Raw genomic sequence first — 23,940 nt, 5'->3', positions numbered from 1 at the left:
TGTGTTACAGGAAAATTGGTTTAGTCTATGGCTGTACAAGAAAGAGTTCAGCTAAAGGCTACTTTATCATCTCTTTTCACTTAGGATTTCTTTCTCATCTTTTTCTGGCATCTTACACTTTAGGTTGTCTCTCTTCTCCTTCAGATTAAGGAGGATTAATGTTTCATAAAGTTTCCTTTGTCTAAGAAAGGGTTAAAGTCTCGGGCTCTGCTGCCCCCCAGGCTGGCTGAAATCTTGCAGTAGGCTGCCCAGGACTCCCACCGCTGGGCACCTTGCCCCCGCCTTCCACCTTCTCTTTTTCCTCTGCCATTGTACTGCTGGCACATGATACTAAATTTTAAGGTGATAGAGGCTTTCTCTCTTTTTTTTTCTCTCTCTCTGCGGGGGCTGCCCGGGATATCTCAGTGTTTCTCCACCCATCTGTTTTGCAGGGGCTGGCCCGGTTTTATTCTTTTCACCTGCCTTCTCTGTCTGGGGCTCCTGGCCTACCTCAGCCTAGGCTGAATGACTTCCCCTCCCCTACCCAGCCTGTGGGGAGAGAGCATTCCCCTGGGAGTTCCCTGCTTTTAATGCCCTGTGTTCTCGGAGTCTTGTCTCTATCTTCAGTGGTTACACTAAGTGTTACTATTCAGTCAACTTACAACAACCTCCCAAACCCCAAACATTCTGAGGTGAGGAGATTGCACCAGACCAGGACATTTTCTTGGTTGATGTCCAGAGGCCCTTCCAACCCCAACTATCCTTTCACTGCCCAAAACACAGGCAAGAGCCTCAGCAACCACATTTTGGGTAGTTTTCCTCAGCTTCTAAACTTTCCTGACCCTTTTCCTTTGCCATTTCAGAATCCTCACTTCAGGAAAAATGAGGTGTTGGGATCTGCTGGATGTCTCCAAATTCCCTACCCAAACCCTGCAGCAGCAGGTAGAACCTGCCATGTCTGAGTGAAAATACTTTATTTTTCATAAAAAACATATGAAAAAATGCTGCTTTTATCTCTAAACTCTCTAGGTCTTGCCTGCTACACCTCATATCATTTCAGAACATGGGATTTACAAATCTTAAAATCCTTGAGAAAAGTAACATTCACAGTTTAATTTTATTTTGGTGCAAAAAAGTCCCTTTTGCTGTTGTTGTCCTTCCTCCTTGAGCAGCACACCAGGTGAGGAGGTGCTGCGGAGCAGAGGCTCCCCTGCAGCGCTGGAGAAGAATACAGTGAGGTAGGTGTTGCCTCTGTGTCCGAAATGCCTCAGCCTGAGGGACTCAGCCCATGGAAAGGGACCTGGAGCAGTTCCTGAGGGACTCACATCCCCCCAACCCCATCTCCTCCAGGAGCTTTTTCATCAGGTTTTCTCTTGCTGTCTTTTCCTGAAGCTGGAGTGATGGAGCACCTGGGGTCAGCCAAGGTCACCCACCCCAAACCTCCCCCACTTTTAGAATCCCAGGTTGGCTTGGGTTGGAAGGGACTTCAAAGGTCGTCTCGATCCACCCCCTGCCATGGGCAGGGGCATATTCCACTATCGCAGGTTGCTCCAAGCCCTGTCCAACCTGGCCTTGGACACTTCCAGAGATGGAGCAGCTGCAGCTTCTCTGGACAGCCTGTGCCAGGGTCTCACCACCCTCACAGGGAGGAATTTCTTCCCAGTATCCCATCTAACCCTGCCCTCTGGCAGGTGAAAACCCTCAGCCTCCATCCCATTCCCCAGACAAAGACCCTCCCCAGCTCTCCTGGAGGCCCCTTTCTATATTGTATTTTATATTTCTATTAGATTTGTACCTACATCCATATCAGCCGAAAAAGTGGCTCAGGCAGTCCATGACTAATTGTGGCCACCTGGGGTAGCCCCTTTTGGGGGGTGCAGGGGAGTGCCAGGGGTTTGGGCAGATCTATGGGTTGTTTTAGAGAGCCTCAGGAGGTTTTAGAGGGAGGTTTGGGAGGGTCCCTGAGGGTTTATAGGGTGTCTGGCGGGGGGAAGCTGTGGAGCATTTTGAGGGCATTCTAAGGGAATTTGGGATCTACTGGGGAGTCTGTAGGGGATGAAGGAGGTCTCTGGGGTTTTGGGGAGGGTGCGGGGGGCTACAGAACAGTATACTCCAGGTCCCCAAAGTCTTCTCAACCTCTTCTTCATCTGACAGGATTTATGTCCACCTGTCAGGGAAGCTCACCACCCAGATTCTGTTCCCAATTCCCAAGAAAGTTTTGTTGTGCACAACATGCAGGAATGCTTTTCCTGCAATTTCCCTGGCTCCAAGAGGGACCACGGGAGTGGCACGAAAAGGTGGGGGGGCTTGTCCATCCTCCGCATCGGCAATTGCAGTTTTGATTCGAATTTAATTAAAGGCTGAACTATTGCTGATACTGCGATAGGGGCAGGGTCTTTCTCTACATCGTCGTCATCACGCCAGTTCCTGGGAGACACTCGAAGGGCGCTTGGAATCCAGTTGGGAGTGCTTGCGGGATCATTAGAGGGTCTGGAGGGGCACTTAGGGGTCGGGGAGGCAGTTGGAAAGCACTTGGGGGTCCGAGGGTACACGAAGGGGGCATTTTGGGGGCAAGCAGGGGACGGGGGTCGAGCGGACTTAGGGACCCTGAGGGGAACTTGAGGGTCAGAAGAGGGAAACCGGGGGTACTTAGGGGGCCCCGGAGGAGCACTTACGGACTTACGGCCGAGGGAAGCACTTGGGGAGCTGCCGGGTCGGCGCTGCGGGGCCAGGCCCGGCTCTGACGGGACTCTCAGGGGCCGCGGGGCACGACGGGAACCGCAGTCCCGGCTCAACAGCGCCCTACGGGGCCTCCCGGCCTTTCGGGAGTTGTAGTCCAGGAGGCGAGCAAAGCGGCGCGGGCCCAGCGGCCAACGGGAGGCGGGGCCGCACGAGGCCTTGCGGGAGCTCAGGGGCAGCCGCTGACGCGCCACGTCGGCCGCGGGAAGGCGAAGACAGGGGAGCCCCGTTCCCACGGGCTTGGGGGGTCCCCGCCCCGTTACGCCCAATAAACCCCCAGGCGCCCCTATACGCTTCCTGGTCCCCACAGACCCCCCCAGCGCTGTCCTGGGCCCCCCAAAACATCCCACGGACCCCGGACCGTTAAAGACCCCCCAAAGCCCAAGGGTCCCGCCAAACCCCTTCCTGGACCCCAATATCTTTTAGATTTTCCCCAGCACTCGTAGAGGCTCCCCCAAAAATCCCACAGACCTCTTCTAGACGCCCTATAGACAGGCAGTGCCCTCCCAACCACTCCCGACGTCCAGCGCTCCCCGAACACCCCCCCAAATCCCTTCTGCAGCTTCAGAGCCCCTCCAAACACCCCACAAACCCTCACAGACCCCCTAGAGACACCCAGTACCCCACCAACAACCTATTTTGAGCCCCCAGAACCTCCCAAATACTCCTGGGGACGATTAGGGGGAGAGGGAACTGTGGGCAATCTCAGAGGCGGGGGAGGTAAGGGAGGGGGTTTTGGGGGTCTCCCCACCTCCCCGGTGCAATTTTGGGGTGTTATTGCTTTAGTGGCCCCACCACGGGTTGGGGGTGCCCAGGTGGGCATTCCAGGAGGGTCTCAATGGCCCTGGGGGAGGAAGGGAGAGCAAATGGGGAGTTAAGGGAACCTAGGGTAGGCGCAGGGGCAGACCCCTGAAATTTGGGGGTGGGGATATCCTACCGAAGGCGTCCCCTTATGGTCCGGCGGTGGCATTGCAGCATCCAGAGGATGGGGTCCTCAAGAGGCCCTGGGGGAGCTGCATGTCACAGGGGGTGGCAGTCCCACAAGTGTTCCCCCAGCCTCACAAGGGACTGCCAGAAGTATCTCCCCAACCCAAAAGTGCCCCTTCAGCCCCTCAAGTTACCCCTGACCCACAGCTGCCCCCCTCGCCCCACAAGAGATCAACCCTGGCCCGCAAATGGCCACCTTAGCCCACAGGGGCACCGCTAGCCCCTGACCCAAAAGGGTGCATCCAGGCCCACCAGTGACCCCTCTGACCCACAAATGCCCCCCAGCCCCACAAAGGTGCCTCATGACACTCAATCATCCCCCAGCCTTGGAGTGATCCCCATGACTGACAAGTGAACCCCAAGACCCAGAAATTACTCCCATGACCCAGAAGTGATCCCATGACCTACAAGTGACCCCCCATGACCCACAAGCGACCTGACGACCCTCGAGCGACCCCCATGACTCTCCAGGGCTCCTCTGGCGCCTCACCCCGTGGCTGCTGCCACGGCGCCCCCTGCGGGGCACCACGTGCGCTGCTCCTGACTGAGGGCGGGGCCTCACGGGGACCACATGACCTCAGGCCCCGCCCTCCCCGGCACAGGGGCTCCTCCCTTGGAGGCTGCAGGGCATCCTGGGAGTCACGTGACTTCCAATGTGGCACACACCACAGAGCCCCGAGGCAGTCATGTGACCCCAAAAGTGGCTCCTGCAGCAAAGGCTGATGGGACTCTCGCTTCCCACAGGGTGGCGCCCCCTGGTGCAGAGGTGCGCAGCAGCTGCTGCTGATTTGCCCCGGGGCGTGGTGGGAGTCACGTGGCTGTGCGCATCGTGCCACCCGCAGGGTATCCAGAGAGCTGCTCCTCGTTGGCCCGAGGGCCTGGTGGGAGTCCCCTGGCCGCCAGGAGGGATCCTGCCAGAAGGGCGCCTGGGAGACAGCCCGGGGAGAAGGCAGCCCCTGGTGCTTGCAGAAGTGTCTCCTGATTGGCCAGGGGGCCTCAGGTGGGTCACGTGGCCGGCAGGGCGCAGCCCCCTGCACGGCCCCGGGAGGGTCACGTGACCTGCACCGCGCCACTCCCTGCAGGGAGCCCAGCTGGGCCCCGCCCGCCAGGGGCGTGTCCAGTGCGGGCTCCTCCCCCCGGCACCGCCTCGAGCGCCATTGGACGAGGGGGTCATGGGGGGTGGAGCTGCAGGGGGCGGAGTCGAGCAGAGGCTTCGTCCTCTCTGCGCCGGGGCGGCGGGGCCTGAGCTGGGCCTGGCTGTGGGGGAGGAGAGCGTTGGGGAGGGGCCAGGACCCCCGGAACGCTGACCCGGCACTGACCCTGCAGCGATGATGGTCTCAGGAGGAATTTGAGGGACTGCGGGACGCACTTGTGGGCAGAATGGGGGGTCCGGGGCATCACCTGGCATCGGCTGGGGTAGTTGGGGGTCTCTGAGGCGCTCTTGGAGAACACTGGGGCAAGGGAGGGAATTGGCAGGCACTTAGGGGCCTAGGGAGCACTTGGTGTCTGGGACAACACTGAGGGAACGGGGGAGCAGATTGGGGCCTCCCGGGGGCACTTGGGGATCCCGAAGGGCACTTGAGGCCGGGCTGCTCTCCCACCTCCTTTGCACCAGACGCTCCGTTCGCTGCTCCAGGCTGAGCCTCTGCGGGAGGTATGAGGGAAGTGACGCGGGGCCCTCCAAATTCCCCTCCGGGATCCTCCGAATTCCCCCCTCGGTCCCCTCTGGACCCCTCAGGCCTCACCTGCTCCATCGCCCGCGCTCTCATTTGGTTTCGCCGCAGCGCTCCGAGCTCGGGCGCTGATTGGTCAAGGGCGGGGACGGGCGGGCGCTGTGGCCAATGGGAGGCAGGAGCAGGGGAAGGCGGGAAGCGGCGGCGCCGAGCGCGGCGCGGGAGGGAGGGGTTCCGTGGGAGGGCTCTGGGGGTTCCCGGAGCGGTTTGGGGACTCTGGAGGCACTGGGGGAGGCCCTGGGCTATCAGTGGAGATCGCTGAAGGGGTTTGCGGGTCTGGGGCGGCTGAGAGATGCCGGGGGGTTCTGCGGGTCACTGAGGTGATTTTGAGGGTCCCAGAGAGGTTTGGGGTGGAGAGAGGTTGGTATGGTTCTGGGCGTCCAGGAGGTCGGGTGGGTCCCCATGTGGTTTGGGAAGCCCTCGGGATGGTTAAAGTGGCAGAGAGCTGGGATCCCACTGACAGAGACCCCCCCCCCCAATCTCCCCTAGAAACTCCAAACCCTCCCAGGGACCCCCAAATCCCAACAGGACTCTCAGCTCCCCTTAGATCCATAAGCCTGTCCAAGGGTATGATACCAAAATTGGATGGCACGTACACGTTCTAACACAGTGTCAAGCGTTAGAAAGCAGGTGTTCTTTATCTGCCCAGGACACGCTGAAGGATTTCTCCTTTAATCTGATGCATGCAGTGAAACTTTACCACAGGGTATAGTCCTGGAGGGACCTTGAACAGGTCTCTGGTGGTCATATTCCCAGAATGTTTCCATATTACAGGTGACCTTTCCTTGAACCTTTTTTCCTTGAGCATGCACTGTTACTTGTTACATAACTTGACAAAAACTCCACTATATTCCTCATTACCTATTTGTCCAGTGGCTCCAGCTATGCTTGTGATCCTCTAAGCACACCTTTACATCCTTTCAGATTTTTTGCCAGGTAGTCTTTAGGCTCCATCCAGCGGCTTCAGGGCAATTGAAAATGTCTCTTCTCTGTGTCATTTATCAGGAGCCCCAAAACCCTCCCAGGGACCCCCATCTCCCCTTAGGGGCCTTGTGGTTTGGGAGGTTCAGAGGGCTGAGGGGATCCCTGGGTAGTTTTGGGGGATCCTCATGGGGTTTTGGGGGTCCCTGGATGGCTCTGGGGGTGAGGTCTCCTGTCTCTGGACCGTTTTGAGGATGTCTGTGGGGTTCAGGGTTTCGCCATGTTTCTGTCTTCATTTTAAGACAAAAGCCCTTTAATTTCCTGTTTGCCTTAGTCTGTCCTGGCTCCAGCTGGTTTTCTTCAGCTTTTTAGTCATTTGGGCCAGAATTTTCCATTCCTTGGAATTCCCTGCTGGCACTTGGGTCATTAATTTTGGGTAAAAGACATTTGGACTTGGTCTGTCCTTCCCCGGGTGCCATGGGGCCAGAGGGTGCCATGGGGCCAGAGATTCTGGGAGTGCTTGGGTGTTTTTTATTTGGGTCTAGAAGGAGTGACTTTGGGACAAACACTCTGTGTCTGCAGGGGTCCAGGAATTCAAGAGCCAAGGGGCCGGTGAGTGGGGGAGAGTGGGGAAGAGTGGAGAGACTTCTTTCCCTGTTTATATCTGGCTTTCCTTATTGTTTGGTGATGAGCAGAAATTGAGGATTTTTTCTGCCGAAATTTCAGATTTTTTTTACCCTTTCCCTTCCCCAGTTTTATGACTTTGCCTCCTTTTCCCCAGAAGTTTCATAATTTTAATCCTTTTTCTTCCAAAATTTAGGGTTTTAAACTCTTTGCTTCCCAAGTTTTAAAATTTTTTGCCCATTTCCCCCTAAATCTCTGGATTTTTCCCTTCTTGTTCACTTTTCTCCCAAATTTCAGATTTTTTTTTCCCCTCATCATGCCCAAAATTTGGTGTGTTTTTTTCTTCCCCTTTTTGTGGCCAGATTGCACATTTGGGAGGGTTTGTGTGGGACAAGGTGAGTGAAGGGTTCCTTGGATGTTGAGCTCCATTTTGATCCAAATTTGGGGGATGCTGGGCAATAAAATACCCATTTTGATCAAAACTGGAGGAGCTGGGGGAAAATTCAGCCTTTCCATGAAGTTTTAGTGTGGATTTGGTGGAAATGGGGTATTGAGATGGCATCAAGGGCAGGGTTTGGTGGGAGGGCTGTGTCAGCATTTTAACCCCATTTTGACATGAATCTAGGTGATTTTAGTTAAAATTCATCTATATTTGGAGTGACTCTGATTTAGATGGAGACTCTGATGTGGCCTCAAGGTGGGAGGAGGATGAGGGGGAGAGATGTTTTATCTCTTTAATTCCATTTTGACCAAAAGGGAGGGCATTGGGGGTAATAGTATTTTGACCCAAAATGGGAGCATTTGGGAAGAAAAACCATTTTGATCCAAACCTGGGGAATTTTGGACAAAATGTTGAGTTTGGAATGTTTCAGGTGGATTTAGAGGCAGTGGGGGCCAAAATAAGGCCCAAGAGATTTTTGTGGGGTGAAAAAAAGGCATTTTGGGGTATTAAAAGACATTTTGGGGTAATTTGGGAGTTATTTGAGGCTTCTGGAGACACCGCAGGGTTCACATGGATTTTTCTCATAAAATTACAGTTTTTTTGTGATTTTTGGTGTTTTTCGCAGGGATGGCACAAGATGGGATCTGGTGGCTCCTCCTTCCCTTCTGTGATAAGTAAAACCCCTATTTTCCATGCAAAATCCCTGAATTTCCTGGACTTTGTACATATTTCCATGCTTTTTAGCACAGAAAATGAAATCGTCAATCCCTGGGCTTGTTTTTGTCAGAAAATTCCCCTCTTCCTTCATTTTACATTTTCTCCAACAAACCTCTCAGCTGTAGATTTGTTATTTTTAACCAAGAAACCCATTTGGAAATATTGTTTTAATCCAAAAGCTTTCAGAATCTTCTACTTTTTTTCATGAATGCCTCATTAATCTTCATGGGAAAAAATCTTCTTTTTCTTCACTTTCTATGGGGGAAAAAAAAAAAAAAAGTGCACTTTGTCCTGGTTATTTCCGTTTACTTTTTGGGTGGCTTTTGTGGGTTTTTCTGTTTTGTTTTATCTAAAATTCTAATGATCAGTTTTTATGTTTTTCCAGGACAAAACCCATATGCTGGAATTGTATTTTTTTTTTCAGGGAAAAGATATATATTTTAAAAGGTATTTTTTAATGAAAAAAGTAACTATATTTTCTCTTTTTTTGTAAAAGCAGTTGGTTCCTAAGGGAAAAAAGACCCTTTTATTCCTTATTTTTCTGGCTTTTTTCTAATTTTCACTAAAACCTTTTATCAACCCATTTTTTAGATAGTGTTTTAAAGAAAAAGACCCTTTTTATTCTATTTTTATTGTTTATTCTTTTTTCTGGTTTAATTTTATTTTAAAAATTTATTCATTAAGGAAAAATACCCTCTTGAATTCTGTTTTAGGTTTCAGGTATTTTTGAAGAAAAAAAGCTCTTTCACTTTTTTCTAATTATTAAAATCCCAATTGCTTATTTCCCTGTTCATTTTTCTTCAAAATCCCCTTTTTTAGAAAAACAACTCATTTTCATGTATTATTTTGGAAAGCCCCCTTTAATCATATTTTTTATTCACAGTCAAACCTTATTATTCCCTATTTTTCCCCCGAAACACTCAAATTCTATTTTTTTGTCCTGAAACAATCACCAGAATTATTTTTTATCCAATATCCCCAATTTCCTATTTTTTTTTAATTAAAAAAAAATCCATATGATGCGCTTTTATATATACACCAAGTTTTAATAGTTTTTTATCCCTTTTTCCTCTTTTTTTTCCCTGACAATCTCAAGAATTTTTATTTTGTTCTTTTAACTAGGAGAAGATATCCAGTCTTTTTAACCTTTTAACCTGTTCTGGGGCAAAAAAGGGCTATTTTGTTGTTTTGTAGGATTTAAAAAAGCTTTGAAAATATTTTTTATCCTTTTAAAGTCTTGATCCTTTTAAAGTATTAGTTTTACTTTAATATATTTATATATTTTATATATTTTTTAATATATACATTTTATCTTATTCAAAATACATAAAATTTTAATTGGCTATTAATACTATTAAATAGTGTAATTGAATAGTATAATATTGATTAATAAGACAATAATTGCTTATTAATACTTATCTATAATTTTATGTGTTGGGGTTATATTAAGAATATACATACGCTATTATACTTCTGTATGAATGTGTAACATTATCTCTACTGTAATTATGTAAAAATACAACATATGATCTATTCTTCTGCAATTATGTTGTTATTATCATTATTCTTATTTGCATTTTTTAGTAAAAATTTCCGTGAAAATTCAGTATAAAATTATTTAAAAGTTTATATGGATGTACAAAAAATTTGGACTACAAAAATACGTAATATATTTTCTATTCATATAATTTATTAGTGCATTTATTAATAAAGTACACTATATATTGCTATTATATGTGACTATTTCTAGTTATTAAGGGAATTATAAATGATAGATTACATATAAATTACTATAAATATAATTATATAATACAATTAAAGATTATTTTACAATATGATATGACAAAGAGTTGCATAATATTATATGAATTACGTTATGTTTTTGTATTATAAGGTAGTATAACTTTTTGTAATTTATGGATATTATATTTAATAACATTTATATATTTTTATATTTTGTGTTACAATATAATATCAATTATTATAATTGCTATGTTGATTATGTATAATGATAGATTCTATTGCAATATAGTATAATACAATGGTATATTAATTCTTTTCTGATCTATAATATATTCTTTACCTTTCTAATTTTGCTCCTTACTGCTTATTTTAGCTTGATTTTTACTGTTTTTTTCCCCAAACTGTTTCTATGAAACAAGAAATAAAATTATTTAAAATCATTATCTGTATAATTTTATAGAGAAAATATAAATCATCTGCTGTTGTAAGTAATTATAAAACTAACATGTAAATTTATTTTCTACTATGATTAATACTGAAATAAATTAAATAGCCACAGCATTCATTATTATATTACTTTAAGTATTTTTAAGATTTATGGATTTGGATTAAATATTTGCTGATACTTCTATCAAAATTAAGTACAAAACAATAGAAAAAATACTACTATATATTTAAATATAAGTATTGTGTATCACAGTATCACAATTAGAGATCTGTATAATAATAACATAGAAAACTATATAACTCAGCTATATTATGCATAACAAGTATAATAATACCATAACAGGTTATAATGTAATTGAGATTTTTTTTACTGATATGAGTCTTATATTATTGATATTTTATCAGTGTGCTAATAAGTAGTAATATACTAAAGTATATTACATAATACTATTAATATATCATCAACACAGGGTACAATAATATAAGTATCTAGTTATATTGTTGTATTAAGGAATAGTATTTTATATAATTAATATTAGTTAATAATACACCATTATTTCTAACAATTAACACATTGGTATATATTTTAATCACTTGTTAATAGAATGCAAATGTTGTTTATTAACATAACAAACTGTAAATAGAATTTCTATTATGATTATATATAAAAGTAGACTTTATAAATTGGATCCTCCAGTCATATCTTTAATGTAATTTTGGTACAATTTCTACTGCAAAATAGGAAAATTCATATGTAAATACATACAGAATTGATATAAAAATATCAATATAAAAACATAAAAGCCCCATTTATATAACCTCCTTGGTTAATATAAAAATTAACTGAGGCCTCCTTTTTCCTCCATTTTCCCAGCCCTCTCCAGTGCCAGCTACTGGGGCTGCGAGTTCCGGCTGTGTTCCCACAGAACCATGACGGCTCCTCCAGTGCGTAGCTGCAGCTGCTGCTCACCTCCTGTGGCCCTGCTGACACTCAGGTGTCAGTGATGCTCTACGATGGCTCTGTCACCCAGAACATCACCCTGAGGCCAAATGTCACTGTGCCCTTGCCCCTCTCTGCTAACCTGGAACTCACTGGAAGCTGCACTTCCCATAAAACCTTGGTGGTCCAGACGAGCGCTGATATCTCAATGATGTCTGTCAGCACCATGGGCTACACTGTGGGTGCCACTGCCCTCCTACCTGTGGAGAGCCTGGGCAACAGGTACTGTGTGGTGACACCTGTTGGGAATTACACCTGTAGCCTGACTGAGTTCATGGTGGCCAGCAGTGCCACCACCACTCCCACTTTCCACTATGCTAGGGCCACCTACGTCCCTGTTGCGGTGCTCTGCCTATTCCTGCAGCCTACCACAGCCTGCAGCTCCAGAGCAGCTAGGATTTCACTGGCACAGTTGTAGTGGCTGACACCCCTGTGGCCGTCCGCAGTGGCCACACCTGTGTCAAGGTGTTTGCTGGCTTTGACTTTGTGGTGGAGCAGCTCCTCCCAATGACAGCGTGGGGGAGGAGCTACATGGTGCTACCCAACCCACTGCAGACAGAGTTTGACTTTGTTTATATGGTGATGGATAAAGACAACACCATGAGCCGGAATGCCACTGTGGCCATGGTGACAGGGGAGGTGTAGACTTTCGTTCTGAACCATAATTCCCACCTGTACATCAGTGTGGTGGTGGCAGTGCAGGTGGTGTTTTCAGCGGATCATCTTGGCGAGATCCCTTCCTCGTTGTCCCACCTGTCAGCGCCCGTTGCACTGCGTTCCACTTCAGCAGTGTGCCCAGCCAGTATAACCATGCCATCCTCATTGCACCCACCACTGCCACTGCCACCACCACCCTCAATCATCCTCCAGAGAACACCGTGGCATGGCGGGCCATTCCTAGCACAGATTTCTCCTGGGCCAGCATCACCCTGAGTGCAACAATGCAGAGCGCTGAGAACTCACAGATGCCCATTGGGCTTTTGGTGTTTGGGTTCCAGAGTCACGCTGGATATGGCTTCCTGGGACTCTGTGCTGCCAGTGAGTACAGTCAGTCCATTGTTGTGTCACCCCAGTGGTTGGGTGTTGTGCAGTTGACCATGGATAGGTTTTCCCCTTTTTTTCAGTCCCCACACTGCTCTCCTGTGAGGATTTGGTATGCGATGAGAGGTGTGAGATGGATGGACAGCCAGAGTGCATCCAGGAGACTTTCTCCACCTATTGGCTTGCTGGCGGGCCACACTACTGCAGTTTTGATGGAAAGACCTTTGATTTCATGGGAACATGTGCCTACACCGTGACCACCATCTGCGATCCCGATCCCACCCTTCCTGCCTTCTCTGTTGAGGTCAAAAAAAGGGCAAATGGGGCTCCAAAATTTCCTCCATTGGCTCCATCACCATCCATGTCGACAACGTCACTGTCACTGCTGTCCCATCAGAGAATGGGATGGTGAGGGAAAGCAAAAACCATCATCATTTCCCAATTTTAAAAATTTTTTGCTGAAATTACATATTTAGCAATGATCTTGAGGGTCTTTTCCTAAATAATTCCTAGATTTCCTGGTGTGCAGGTAACCCTTGCATGAAAACACTTCTAGTTTTCTTGAACTCTGTACCCAATTTTGATGGATTTTGGTTGTTTTGATGGTTGTTGTTCTGCAGGTGAACAGCCACCGCTCGCACCTCCCCATCTCCTCCCATGGGAAGCTCCACATGCACCAGAAGGGTAAATCCATGCTGATCCAGTCAAATTTCAAGCTGAAAGTCCTCTACAAGTGGGATGATCATGTAGTAATCAAACTTCCAGCTGCTCTTTCTGGAAAAGTCTGCGGAATGTGCAGGAACAACAGGGACCTCTGGGATCATGCACTCTGTCTTGATGGTAAACAGGTGTGTGATATTGTGGAGTTTGCGCGGAGCTGGAAGGTGACCAGTAAGAGTGGCCACTGCCTGGACGCCTGTAGTGGGGACTGTAAGCTGTGTGGATGGGACCAGGTGGTGACATACAAGGTAGAGACCTGGTGTGGGAAGCTGTTCCAACATTCTAGGCCATTCTGGTCATGTCATGATGCTATCAGTCCCAATATCTATGTGAAGAACTGCATCTACGACCTGTGTGCCAATGAGGGGCATCGCACTGTGCTGTGCCATACCTTCGAGATCTATGCTGATAACTGCCAGGAGGAGGGATCAATGTTTCCAATTGGAGGACAACAGTGGGATGTCATGAATAGAGGATGGTTGGGTGAAAATACTCCTTGGGGTGGGCAGAGCCTAATTAATGTGGGACTAAAGATCCAGGGACTCATGGCTTGGGAAAGGTTACGGCAGCAGATCCAAGCAGGAAATCCTTGGAAATCCAGGGAGATTCTAGAAAGTCCATGTAGAAAGTCCACAAAGTCCATGGAGTCTCTAGAAAGTCTGAGCAGGAAACCCAGGAAGTCTGCAGAGACTCCAGAAAGTCCAGGCAGAGTGTCCAGGAAGTCCATAGAGACTTCAAAAAATCAATGGAGACTCCTTAAAATCCATGGAGACTCCAGGGTAATACAGATAGTCAAAGATGTCTGTCCCACTATGTGCCGCCTCACCCTGACTGCTCTCTCCCTCCCTGTCCAGCTCTCACTTGCCTGCCCAACAGCACCCACAGCCTGCCTCCCTACCTGCAACATCCCCACTGTGTCATCCCGCTGTTCCACTGTCAACACCTGCGTGGACACCTGTGTGTCCTTGATGCCAACACCTGCGCTGCCCCCTCTGAATGTGGCTGTGTCCTTCAAGGTCTCTTCTATGGCCTTGGCGAGGAATTTTGGAGTGACCTCACTTGCACCCAGCACTCTGCGTGTGATGCGGAGCGGCGGCAGGCAGTGTGCCGGGATTCTGGTTGTACCACTAAGGAGGAATGCGAGGTGGAGTAGGGGATCTAGGATTGTTATCCCAAAATTTCTGCGGTCTGCACCACTGTTGGAGCCACTCACTATGAGACCTTTAATCAAAGGAGGTGTATCTTCCAGGGGATGTGTGTCTTACCTGCTGGTTGGGTTGTGTGAGGACACCCAAAATTTGGTGGGATTCCAGGTGTTGGTGCAGAATGGCCACCAAAGTGACAACCTCACATTGTCCATTGCCGTGGTGACAGTTAAAAGTCTACAACAAAACCATCAGCATCAGCAGGAACATCGTGGAAAAATCATGGTGAGTTTAGGAAGTGGTCCTTTTATCTTTTCACTGCATTCATCACCTCATCCCACACCTCATCCCAAACCTCATTGCATTAAGTAATGGTTGAATCTGAAATGTAATTAAACCAATATAATTGGTGTGCGCTGGCTGTTGAAAACAGAATTCTCTGTCAGACCCAAATGTTACCAATTTTTATGGTTTTCTTCCCAGACCAATAAGTGGTTGGTCAGCTTCCTCATGGGACTTGGACCTTATCATACTCTTGCATCCCAAATATAATTCAATCCAAAATTTAATTAAATTTAAGCAGTTTGGTTGCTCTGGCTGTTGAAAATAGTTGGAATTTACCATCAGACTACAAATGTGATCACTCTTTATGGTTTTCTCCCCAGACTAATGAGAGTTGTTTGCGGCGGTTTGGCAGAAGCTGCTGAGGCCACCGCCTTCCCAAGAGTGTCTAATCTAGGAAGGCATATCCCAGTGAGAACCAGATGTGAGCACCACCCAGTTCACGTCACCAGATGGTATGTTGCAGGTCAGTGGAAAAAGCAGGCAGCAGGGGTTTTTTGTATAGCGTTCCAGTGATAGTTTATCGCACCTACACACTGAAGAGTCCAGGGATAAAGTACAAAGGAGGATCCAGGGTTTTATATGGGACAAGGGAGGTAGAGCATCAGGTCTGAGGGCCAATGGGTAGAGGGACCAGAGGTGATGCAAAGGTAGTGTTACAGGGGAAAAACCAACAGTGGATTCAGGGGAGGAACAGTAAGGAATGGGCACTAAAGGGATAAATGGGAATGAGGAACATTCTGGAACTGGGGAGTATTGCCAGCTGGGGGACTGTGTACAAATCACGAACGAGACGGGACTGCCGAGGAACGTGTCTCGAGCTGTTTATTTTCCAGCATCAGTCTCATTACATGGTTATGACAATGGGAAGATGCCAGCAGCTCACATCCCAGGCAGCAGACAAAGAACTTAATGTTACAACTTATTTTAAAAGCTTTTTGACCAATCACACAAAGCAAAAGCATATTGACAGTAGTTCTATCCAGCCACTATAAGCACAAGTACCTTTGGTTAGAACAATGCTCACTTATTTAGAATAAAATACCTGCTTGTAAGCCTTAAGATACAATGCACAGAGCTCCATTATTAAGCTTAGAACTTCCTAATATCTCGACTAGATATACTTTTCTGTAAGTTAGGGAGTTATTCTAGCCAAGTGCTAATATACAGACCATTGTTCTATTTGTCCTTACTTTTTACTTCTTGTATAATCTTTCTGCTGACAAATCTTATGTCTACTGCCTAGTTCTAATTGCAGTTCTGCTGTCTCTGAGGCCTGCCTTTTGCACCTTGCCCAAAACTCTAATTTTAAGTATTCCCACAGGGAGTAGAACAGGGGTGATGTAACTGGGATCATTACCATAACAAGGCAAGGGACTGTGGGAGAGCATCCCACTGGGTTGCCCTGTCTTAAAGATGAGCGTCTTCCCAGAGCATCCCAGTCTCAACATCCCCTTCATTGTCCTGGGATGCAACAGTTGGTCAACCTCCCATATCACCACAGTGAAAGGAAGATTGTTGTCTATCACAGTGGGCAGGTTGTAGAGACCAATTTTGGCCTTATTGTCACCTACAATTGGCACAGCCACATCACTGCCAAATGTCTTTGCCAACCCCCTGTGTGGGCCTTGTGGGAACTACCTTGGTGCTGCCAGCAACAACATGGTGATGAGGAGCAACCATGTGACATCAGACCCAGATGCCTTTGGGAGCAGCTGGAAGGTCACAGATGTCCCAGGATGTGGTGAGAGGTCAACAGTGGAATGTTCCAGCACTGTCACACCCTCCTGGCTGCAGCAGGAAGTCTCTGGGTTGGGGTGTGAAATTATTTTGGAAGTGGATGGACCCTTTAGAGCATGTTATGGTCATGTTGATGGCCACCAGTACTTCCAGAGCTGCATCCATGACTCCTGCCTGTTCTCTGGTCAGGAAGAAGGGATGTGTCCAATCATTGCCCTCTACACCACCACATGCCAGGCTGCTGGTGTGTCCATCAAGATGTGAAGGACAGATAATTTCTGCTGTAAATTGGGATAATTTGGAGGGTTTTTCCTTCAGTATGCAAAGGATCCTCAAGCCAGTTCCAAATCCAAATTTGAACAACCCAGAGGTGCGTGGGAATCCCACCCAAAGTCTTGGTTGATCTCATAATGCACACAAAATAAAGCCTTCCTAAGGAAGAAGTTGTCTCATCTGGAATAATTTACCACCCCAAAGTCTCCATTGTCTTGGTGTTGGCTACAAAGTGGATAATTTAGAGAGAGAACCACCAAAAAAATGCACCAAAAATAGAATTGGGTTAAAGGGATCCAGCCTGGAGGTCAGTTGAGGACCCAATGTGGAGTGACCCCATTCTTTGAGGGAGTGTTATATTTTTCTCCATGAAAATGGTAAGAAATTGGGTTGTTTAGTGGCAAAAAATCCTATTGTAATGGGCTGGAATATTCTTTACGGATGATCATTGGATCATCATCAGATAATCATTGACAATGTTCCTCATCATGTCCACAGGGATGAAAATTGAGGATTTGTTATGAAATTAGGCTAAAATACTCTGTATTTGATGAAATTGTGCTAAAATACTCTGTATTTGGTGAAGTTTGCACTTGAATTCCCAGAAACTTCCAGGATTTGGCTTGGAATTTCCTGGTTCCTCATGAATCCCATTGTCTCTTGGTGATAAAGTTCTGGAATGGTCTGCCCAGGGAGGGGTGGAGTTAGAGCATGGGTTGGACTTGATGATCTTTAAGGTCCCTTCCAGCCTAGGCATTCTCTGAAATTCTGTGAAATTTATCATTGTGTCCTAGACCTCATCTTGTGCATTCCAGACCCCATCCTGCATGGCCTAGACCTTTGCCACATGGCTCAGACCTCATCCCACTTGTCCCAGTCTCTTCCCCCATTTCCCAGACCTTCCTCCTTGCAATCCAGACCCTTCTTGTTTTCCAGACCCTTCCCCACATTCAAGACTCTTTCCCAGTCTCCACCTACTCTGTTGAATGCTGTCCACTCCCCTAATCCCTCTCTCGTCCCAGTTTCCTCCCCTGCAGCCTTACCTTTCTCTGAAAACATCTGCTATGAGCCCTGTTGCAACACCTGTGCAGCCACCTGCTCTGACTGGGACAGTCCTGCCATCTGTGACCAGCCCTGTGCCTGTAACACCAGCCACGTACTCAGGGGCGGACAGTGTGTGCCGGTGGTCAGCTGTGGCTGCACCCGTGATGGTTGCTGCTACTACCACCCTGGTGAGGAGTTTTGGAGCAGTGACACCTGTCACTTCAGGTGCAGGTGTGACATGGAGCTGGTAATGGTAGTGTGCGAGGACTCCAGGTGTAAGCTGGGTGAGGTGTGCGCGGTGGTGAAGGGCATGCAGTGGTGTGTGGCCACTGGTGACCACAGCTGTGAAAAATGGCTGTCTTCTGCAGTATGGGGGGACTTGGGGGGCTTGAGGTGTTTCCAGGGGGTTTTGGTCTCCATGTGGAGCTTTAGGGTGTCAGTGGGGTTTTGGAGTCTACAAAAGGAGTTTTGGGGTGTCCATGGGGGATTTGGGGTCTGCACAAGGGGAGGCCTGGATGAGGAATTTTGGGATATCCATGGGAATCTGGGGTGTCCATTAGGGTTTTGAGGCTTTGCAGGGAGTTTTTGTGGGGGTTTTGGTTTTCCTAACCCTTCTCCCTTCCTGACAGGCCCTGTGTGCCCCCCAAACCAGCACTATGAGCTCTGCACCCCCCCCCCCCCGCCCCCGCCATCTGCAAACACAAAGCTGGACCTCAGGACTGCTCTGATGCCTCCACATGCTTTGAAGGTTGTTTCTGTGATCCCAGATTTTTCCAGAGCACGGATTGCTGTGTGCCCCTCCCCCAGTGTGGCTGTGTTTTGGAGGGCCGGGGGGATGCAGTTTTTTTTACCCTGGGTGCCCCTGCACTGAGCAGCGTATCTGCTCTGAGGCTGGAGTGTCATCCCATTCCAGACTGCTCCAGTGACAAGGAATGCACAGTGTAGGATGGGGTACTGGAGTGCCGCCCCTGCAGACAGTGCCAGGTTTTTTGGGGCAGGGACTTACAGCACTTTTGATGGGCACCTGGGGAATTCTGGGGGAGTCCTGCACCCTCCTGCTGCAAGAGTTGGAGAGGTGTGAGCCTGAAGAAGAGCTGGAGCCTATCATTGTGGCCTTGGAGCAGAAGGACATGGAGGTGCAGCGGGTGACGCTGATGGCATTGGTGCGTGGGGTGACTGTGGTGGTGGACAGGGGACAGCAGTGGGAGGTGACAGTGAGTAGAGGCCCTGGGAACTTGGGGGTGCAAGCCCTAGTTTTGGGGGAAAAAAGATACTTGGGAGCCAAAAAGGGGGATGGAAATAGGATTTTGGGAGGTGCAACAGTGAGGAAAGGCCTTGTTTAGGGTGAAAGCTCTGACTTTGAGGTGCATGCCCTGTTTTGTGGGTGCAAGCCATGTTTTGGGGACAATGATTTTGGGGGTGAAAGTGTGGTTTTTCAAGTACAAACCCTGTTTGGGGTACACATACCACTTTAAGTGTGCACTCTAGGGTGTACAGACCCTTTCTGGTGTGCTAACTGTGGGATAGAGCTGGAAACTATGATTTTGGTATTGAAAACTCTTTTTGGAGTCTAATCACCATCCCTTTTTGGGATGTAAACCGTGGGTTTGAGGTGCGCAGAAGGAAATCCAAACCCTAGTTTTGCAAGTGCAAATTCTGTTCTTGGGGATGCAAACCCTATTTTGCCCCACCTTTGAGGCAAAAGGTACAACTTCCCTTACAGAATCCTCACCCCTGTCTCCCCCAGGTGGATGGTGACCGCCACTTGCTGCTGCTGTGGCTGCGTGGGGGTGGCACAGGTGGGGCCCCACCAGCTGCTCCAGGTCCAGAGGAGCCCCACAATCCTCTAGGATGGCAATGTGCCTCATCCCGCTGCCCCCGGGGCCTCTGCGGCAACGTCAACAGGGACCCCGATGGGAGGCTCTGGGCAGCTCTCCCCAAACCGCACCCACCTGGCACCCACCCGACGCTGCTCCCCGGCCCAGGCGAGGCGCTGCGCAGTGCTCGGGGACCCCGAGGGACCCTTTGCAGGGTGTCACGGGGCGGTGCCACCCCGCACGTTCCTGGTGACCTTCGGGTGCCAGGTGTGCGTGAGGGTGGAGACCCCTGCCCAGGCTTTCAGGGCTACGCAGCCTCGTGCCAGTCAGCCGCAGGCGTGCTACGGGAATGTCGGGAGACCACGGGTTGCCGTGACTACATGGAGGAATTGGGAATTTTGGGGGGATTCGGGTATTTGAGGTGACAGGAAGTTTGGAGTTGGGAATTTGGGGTAGTGAAGTCTTGGGAGGATGGGAATTCACGGGTCAGGATTTTTGTGGGGACGGGAATTTTGCAGGGAGTGGAAATTTTGGTGGGGGTGGGAATTTGGAGGTCTGGGGGAGTGGAATGGAGCATGTCTGCATTGCTAAGCCCCTGTAATAAATAAAAAGGTCTTTGGTCATCAAAACGAGCGTTGAAGGAGATAAGAATTTGAACTGCGTAGGGAATGCAACTAACATAGAAGACTGTGTTAACTAATTATATACAAGTTAACTTTTAGGCCAAGGACAATCTGCGAGAAAAATGAGGAGCCTTCATTCCTATGACCACCAAGGGCAGAAAAAAATACCTCCTTGCAGCCAATTACACCGGTGCAGAGTGCATCGAGAGAAAATACATCAACTGGGAAAAAAAAAAAAAAAGACTATAAAAACAAAAAGGTCAAAGGGGGAAGGTGCGCTGTGGTAGAGCGGAGACTCCCTGGCTGCCCAGCACTGTCTTTTGCTTAATACTACTTGCTTAATAAATTCTTGTTGATTAATTTATCTATAATTAGCCTCCCCAATTGAATTTGTCCATAACAGCCCCCATCTGGGAAATGCTGAAATCACACCCTCAAAGGGGACCTCTCCCAAAATGAGAAGCCTGTCCCCCTGGTGGAACCCTGTGCAACCAGTGGGACCACCCACTCCAAAGGTGGGATGGCACTGATCCCAAGAGACACCTATTGACCCCAGATGATCCCCCAGTAGCCCCACTGCCCCCCATTGACACCCTTTGTTTCTTCCCTCCCTTTCCCAGCTCTCACCTGCCCCCCCCAAGAGCCATTACCAGCTGTATGCCTGCACCTGTGAGCACACCTGCGCAGGTGTCGCCCCCCACCCCACCCTGCAGCGAGCGGTGCTTTGAGGGGTGTCAGTGCACCGAGGGGCTGCTGTTTGACCAGGCCTGCTGCATCCTCCCACGGAGCTGTGGCTGCCTCCACCATACTCCAGGTGGGTGTGGTTCCAGTGCCGCCCAGTTCCAGCCTAACTCCTTCCAAGCTCCCCATTGATCCCGGATCCCTTTGGTGTGCCTCCCAGTGTCCTCAGTACACCCCAGCATCCTCCATGTTCATAATTTCTCCCCATGTGTCCCACTTCCCCCAAACACATCCCCCAGTGGATTCCCCTCTACCCCAGGGTCTCTCCTCCCCTCCAGTCTCCCCTGGTATTCCCTGTATTGTCCAGTGTCCCTCCCAGAGTACTCAAGTCCTCCCCCAATTTCCCACACAGTGTTCCCATTCCCTCCCAATTTGTTTCTGTTCCCCCCACAGTGCCTCACAATTTATCCCAGTTTCTTAGTGGGGGAACTTAGTGTCCTTCCCAGTGTCTCCCAGCATGTCCCAGTATCTTCCTGTATCTTCACCAATGTTCCCTGTGTCCCCCAGAAGGTCCCAGTCTCCCCAGTGTGCCCCCCATGTGGGACATGGGGATGTGTGGGGACATGGGACATGCTGGGGAGATGCTGGTGGTCCCCATGGGCACCCTTTGGGAATATGGAGACACATAGGGGATATGGGAACCATGGGCCCCTTCCTCCCTCCCAAAAGACCTCACAGCTTCATTATCTCCATTTTTTGGCCATTTTAGTCCAGTTTTACCCACTTTCCACATTTTATCCATGGAAAACAGATCACTGAGACCATCCTGACCTCTGACTGCTCCCAGTCCTGCACCTGCAGGGGCCCAGCGGCCTCCAGTGCTGCCCCTTTGCTTGTATCTTTGGCAACACCTGCAGCCTCCGTGACAGCACCCACACCTGCATCGTACACCTGGGGCATTCTGCCCTGTCCCCTGCCACCCACTTTGTCACCTTTGATGGCATCACTGGGTCTACCTTGGCCACCGGCATCTGTGTGGTGGCCAGTATATGTGACCTCCAGGACTCTCTGTGGTTCCAGCTGCTGGGGATGTCAGGGACATTGGGGACCAGCCAGCAGTGGTAGCACTTCACCTCTTCACTGCCTCATGGCTTCATCACCGTGCAGAAAAACAGGAAGGTCTGGGTAAGTTGTCAACACCCTGGCTGGTACCCAAAAATGTTGTCACCACTGCATGTTGTCATCCTAAACATCCTTCTGACCTTAATTTTAATTTTTAAAAAATTGACTTTTTTTTCCTAATTTCAGACCTGGTAAGAGTCCACATGGATTGTCTCATCCCACCAGCACCACAGGATGTTCTTACCTTAATTTTGCCCCAAATTGTGCTATTCTGCTCACAGTTTCCTGCCAGTGAAGCACCTGTGTGAGAGGCTAAGAGACATCCATTAATTGATGCACACCATAATTTTGACTGAAATTGCTCTTTCTTCTCCCAGTTTCATGTCAGAGAAGCACCTACATGGGTTGTCCCTTGTCCTACCCCCACCATGTCTCGATTCATCCCATCATTTTTCCAAAAACTCCCTCTTTTCCACCCTCTTTTCCTCCAACTACCCTTCACCCCTGTATCACCCCAAATCCCCTTTTTTCCCTTAATTTGGTGTTCTTCAGCTCAGCAGCCCACCCCCCTGCATGCGGAGTTCCCAGGAACGTTGACCATCATGGCGACACACACGACCCTCCAGGTCAGCTGAATCCCGGGAATTCTGGTGGAACTGTGCACTGCGGGGGTGACAGTGGAGGTGCCTAGAGAAGTGCAGGCTCTGCGGCATCTGCAGCGACTACAATGGTGCCACCAGCAGAGCCCAACGGGACGCAGGATGGTAACGAGTGATGCATGGGTCCTGGCTGAGGCCTGGCAGCGCCCGACATCACCCAGGTGGGTGACACCATGGGGACACTGGGGGAGGGAGGACTGGGGGGATTTGGGTATCTTGGGGGTGGTACTAGGGGGAGCAGTGTCAAAAAAGAGGAGAAAAATAGCCTAAAAAAGAGGAAAAGAATAGCCCCAAATGGGGAAAGAAGGCCCAAAAGATGGAAAAGAGACCAAAAAGGGGGAAACGAGTTCTCCAAAAGGGAGAAAAGAGCCCTGAAAAGATGGGAGAAGAGACCAAAAAGAGGGGGAAGAGCCAAAACTGGGGAAAGGAGCCCAAAATTCAGGAAAAGAGACCAAAAAAAGGAGCAAGAGCATGGGGTGGGAAGGGAGGGAGAGAATAACCCCAAAAGATGGGAAAAGAGACTTATAAATGAGGAAATGAGGCAGCTGAGGAAATGAACTGAAACAACTGCAAAGAGAGCAGAAAAGGAGAAAAGAGGGAGGGAAAAAAAGGTCAAAAGAACCCCCCAAATGAGAATAAAAACTCAAAGATCAGAAAAGACACCAAAAATGAGTGAAGGACCCAAAAATAGGGAAAAGGAATATTAAAAAGTGAGGAAGAGCGCAAAAACTAGGGGGAAAAAGATACACCAGAAACGGGGGGGGGGGGAAACTCCCACAAAGGGGGGGAGTGGGAGAGAAGCACAAGAAAAGGGGGAAAAATAGTCCAAAACAAGGGAAAAGTGAATATAAAAGGGGGAAAGAGGATCTCAAATTGAGGAAAGACACAAACAACATAGGAAAAAGAGTTCAAAAATGGGCATAACACGTCCAGAAAAGAGGGGAAAGACCCTAAAGTGGAAGAAACTGCCACAAAGTCCCTCTCGATTTGCCTTTCTTCCCACCCAGTGATGTGGAAAATTGACATTTCACCTGAGTGGCCGCGCCCTATCACTGACGTCATCCTCAAACAGCCTCAGATCCGGAAAACCCGGATTTTTATAAGTCCCAAAATTGTGCTTTCGCCCCCAAAATAAAACCTGAGAGAAAACGCCGTTTGCTGTTGATCTGGGATAAAATAATGGAAATTCTGGGAAAACGGGAGTGTGGGAATATGCTGGGGGGCAGTGGGGGTGGGGAGGGTGTTCCCACCCTGTCCTGCCGCGGGCAGTTCCGTGTCCCCCCTTCCCCCGTTGGTCAATATTTCCCAACGCCTGAGTCCCACGTGGGGGGAAGGGCGGGGGGGCACCCGGATGTTTGGTGCCGGGGAGCGGGAGGGGGTTCCCGGACATCTGAGTCCACC

At 48.8% G+C, this 23,940-nt stretch overlaps 1 protein-coding gene and 3 long non-coding RNA genes across 5 annotated transcripts; 2 read left to right on the top strand and 2 right to left on the bottom strand.

The window, feature by feature from the left end:
- Nucleotides 1-936: 936 nt before the first annotated feature.
- Nucleotides 937-3,060, bottom strand: LOC110468103 (uncharacterized). Its single transcript, XR_004149451.2, has 2 exons — nucleotides 2,655-3,060; nucleotides 937-1,371 (listed from the first exon to the last, which is right to left on the bottom strand). It is a non-coding gene; the product is annotated as an uncharacterized LOC110468103 (long non-coding RNA).
- A 55-nt stretch (nucleotides 3,061-3,115) lies between these two features.
- Nucleotides 3,116-5,509, bottom strand: LOC144247300 (uncharacterized). Its single transcript, XR_013341016.1, has 3 exons — nucleotides 5,451-5,509; nucleotides 5,307-5,350; nucleotides 3,116-3,722 (listed from the first exon to the last, which is right to left on the bottom strand). It is a non-coding gene; the product is annotated as an uncharacterized LOC144247300 (long non-coding RNA).
- A 50-nt stretch (nucleotides 5,510-5,559) lies between these two features.
- LOC110482791 (uncharacterized) lies at nucleotides 5,560-16,254 on the top strand. 2 transcript variants are annotated; one of them, XM_077787776.1, is made up of 7 exons: nucleotides 5,560-6,212; nucleotides 6,942-6,971; nucleotides 11,207-11,554; nucleotides 12,994-13,221; nucleotides 13,948-14,523; nucleotides 14,904-15,046; nucleotides 16,166-16,254. In XM_077787776.1, exons 4-6 carry the CDS (start codon nucleotides 13,045-13,047, stop codon nucleotides 14,943-14,945), a joined length of 795 nt encoding a protein of 264 aa, XP_077643902.1. In that variant the 5' UTR covers nucleotides 5,560-6,212; nucleotides 6,942-6,971; nucleotides 11,207-11,554; nucleotides 12,994-13,044; the 3' UTR covers nucleotides 14,946-15,046; nucleotides 16,166-16,254. The 2 variants fall into 2 exon arrangements, with proteins under 2 accessions (XP_077643902.1, XP_077643903.1); XM_077787777.1 differs by lacking the exon at nucleotides 5,560-6,212 and having other exon boundaries at nucleotides 6,459-6,971.
- A 4,604-nt stretch (nucleotides 16,255-20,858) lies between these two features.
- On the top strand, nucleotides 20,859-23,688 carry LOC110482792 (uncharacterized). Its single transcript, XR_002467455.3, has 4 exons — nucleotides 20,859-20,891; nucleotides 21,839-21,943; nucleotides 22,433-22,700; nucleotides 23,547-23,688. It is a non-coding gene; the product is annotated as an uncharacterized LOC110482792 (long non-coding RNA).
- The last annotated feature ends 252 nt before the right edge of the window (nucleotides 23,689-23,940 follow it).

The sequence above is a fragment of the Lonchura striata genome, chromosome 21, assembly GCF_046129695.1.
Source record: "Lonchura striata isolate bLonStr1 chromosome 21, bLonStr1.mat, whole genome shotgun sequence".
Taxonomy (NCBI): Eukaryota; Metazoa; Chordata; class Aves; order Passeriformes; family Estrildidae; genus Lonchura; species Lonchura striata.
This window is presented reverse-complemented; position numbering and strand designations above follow the sequence as displayed.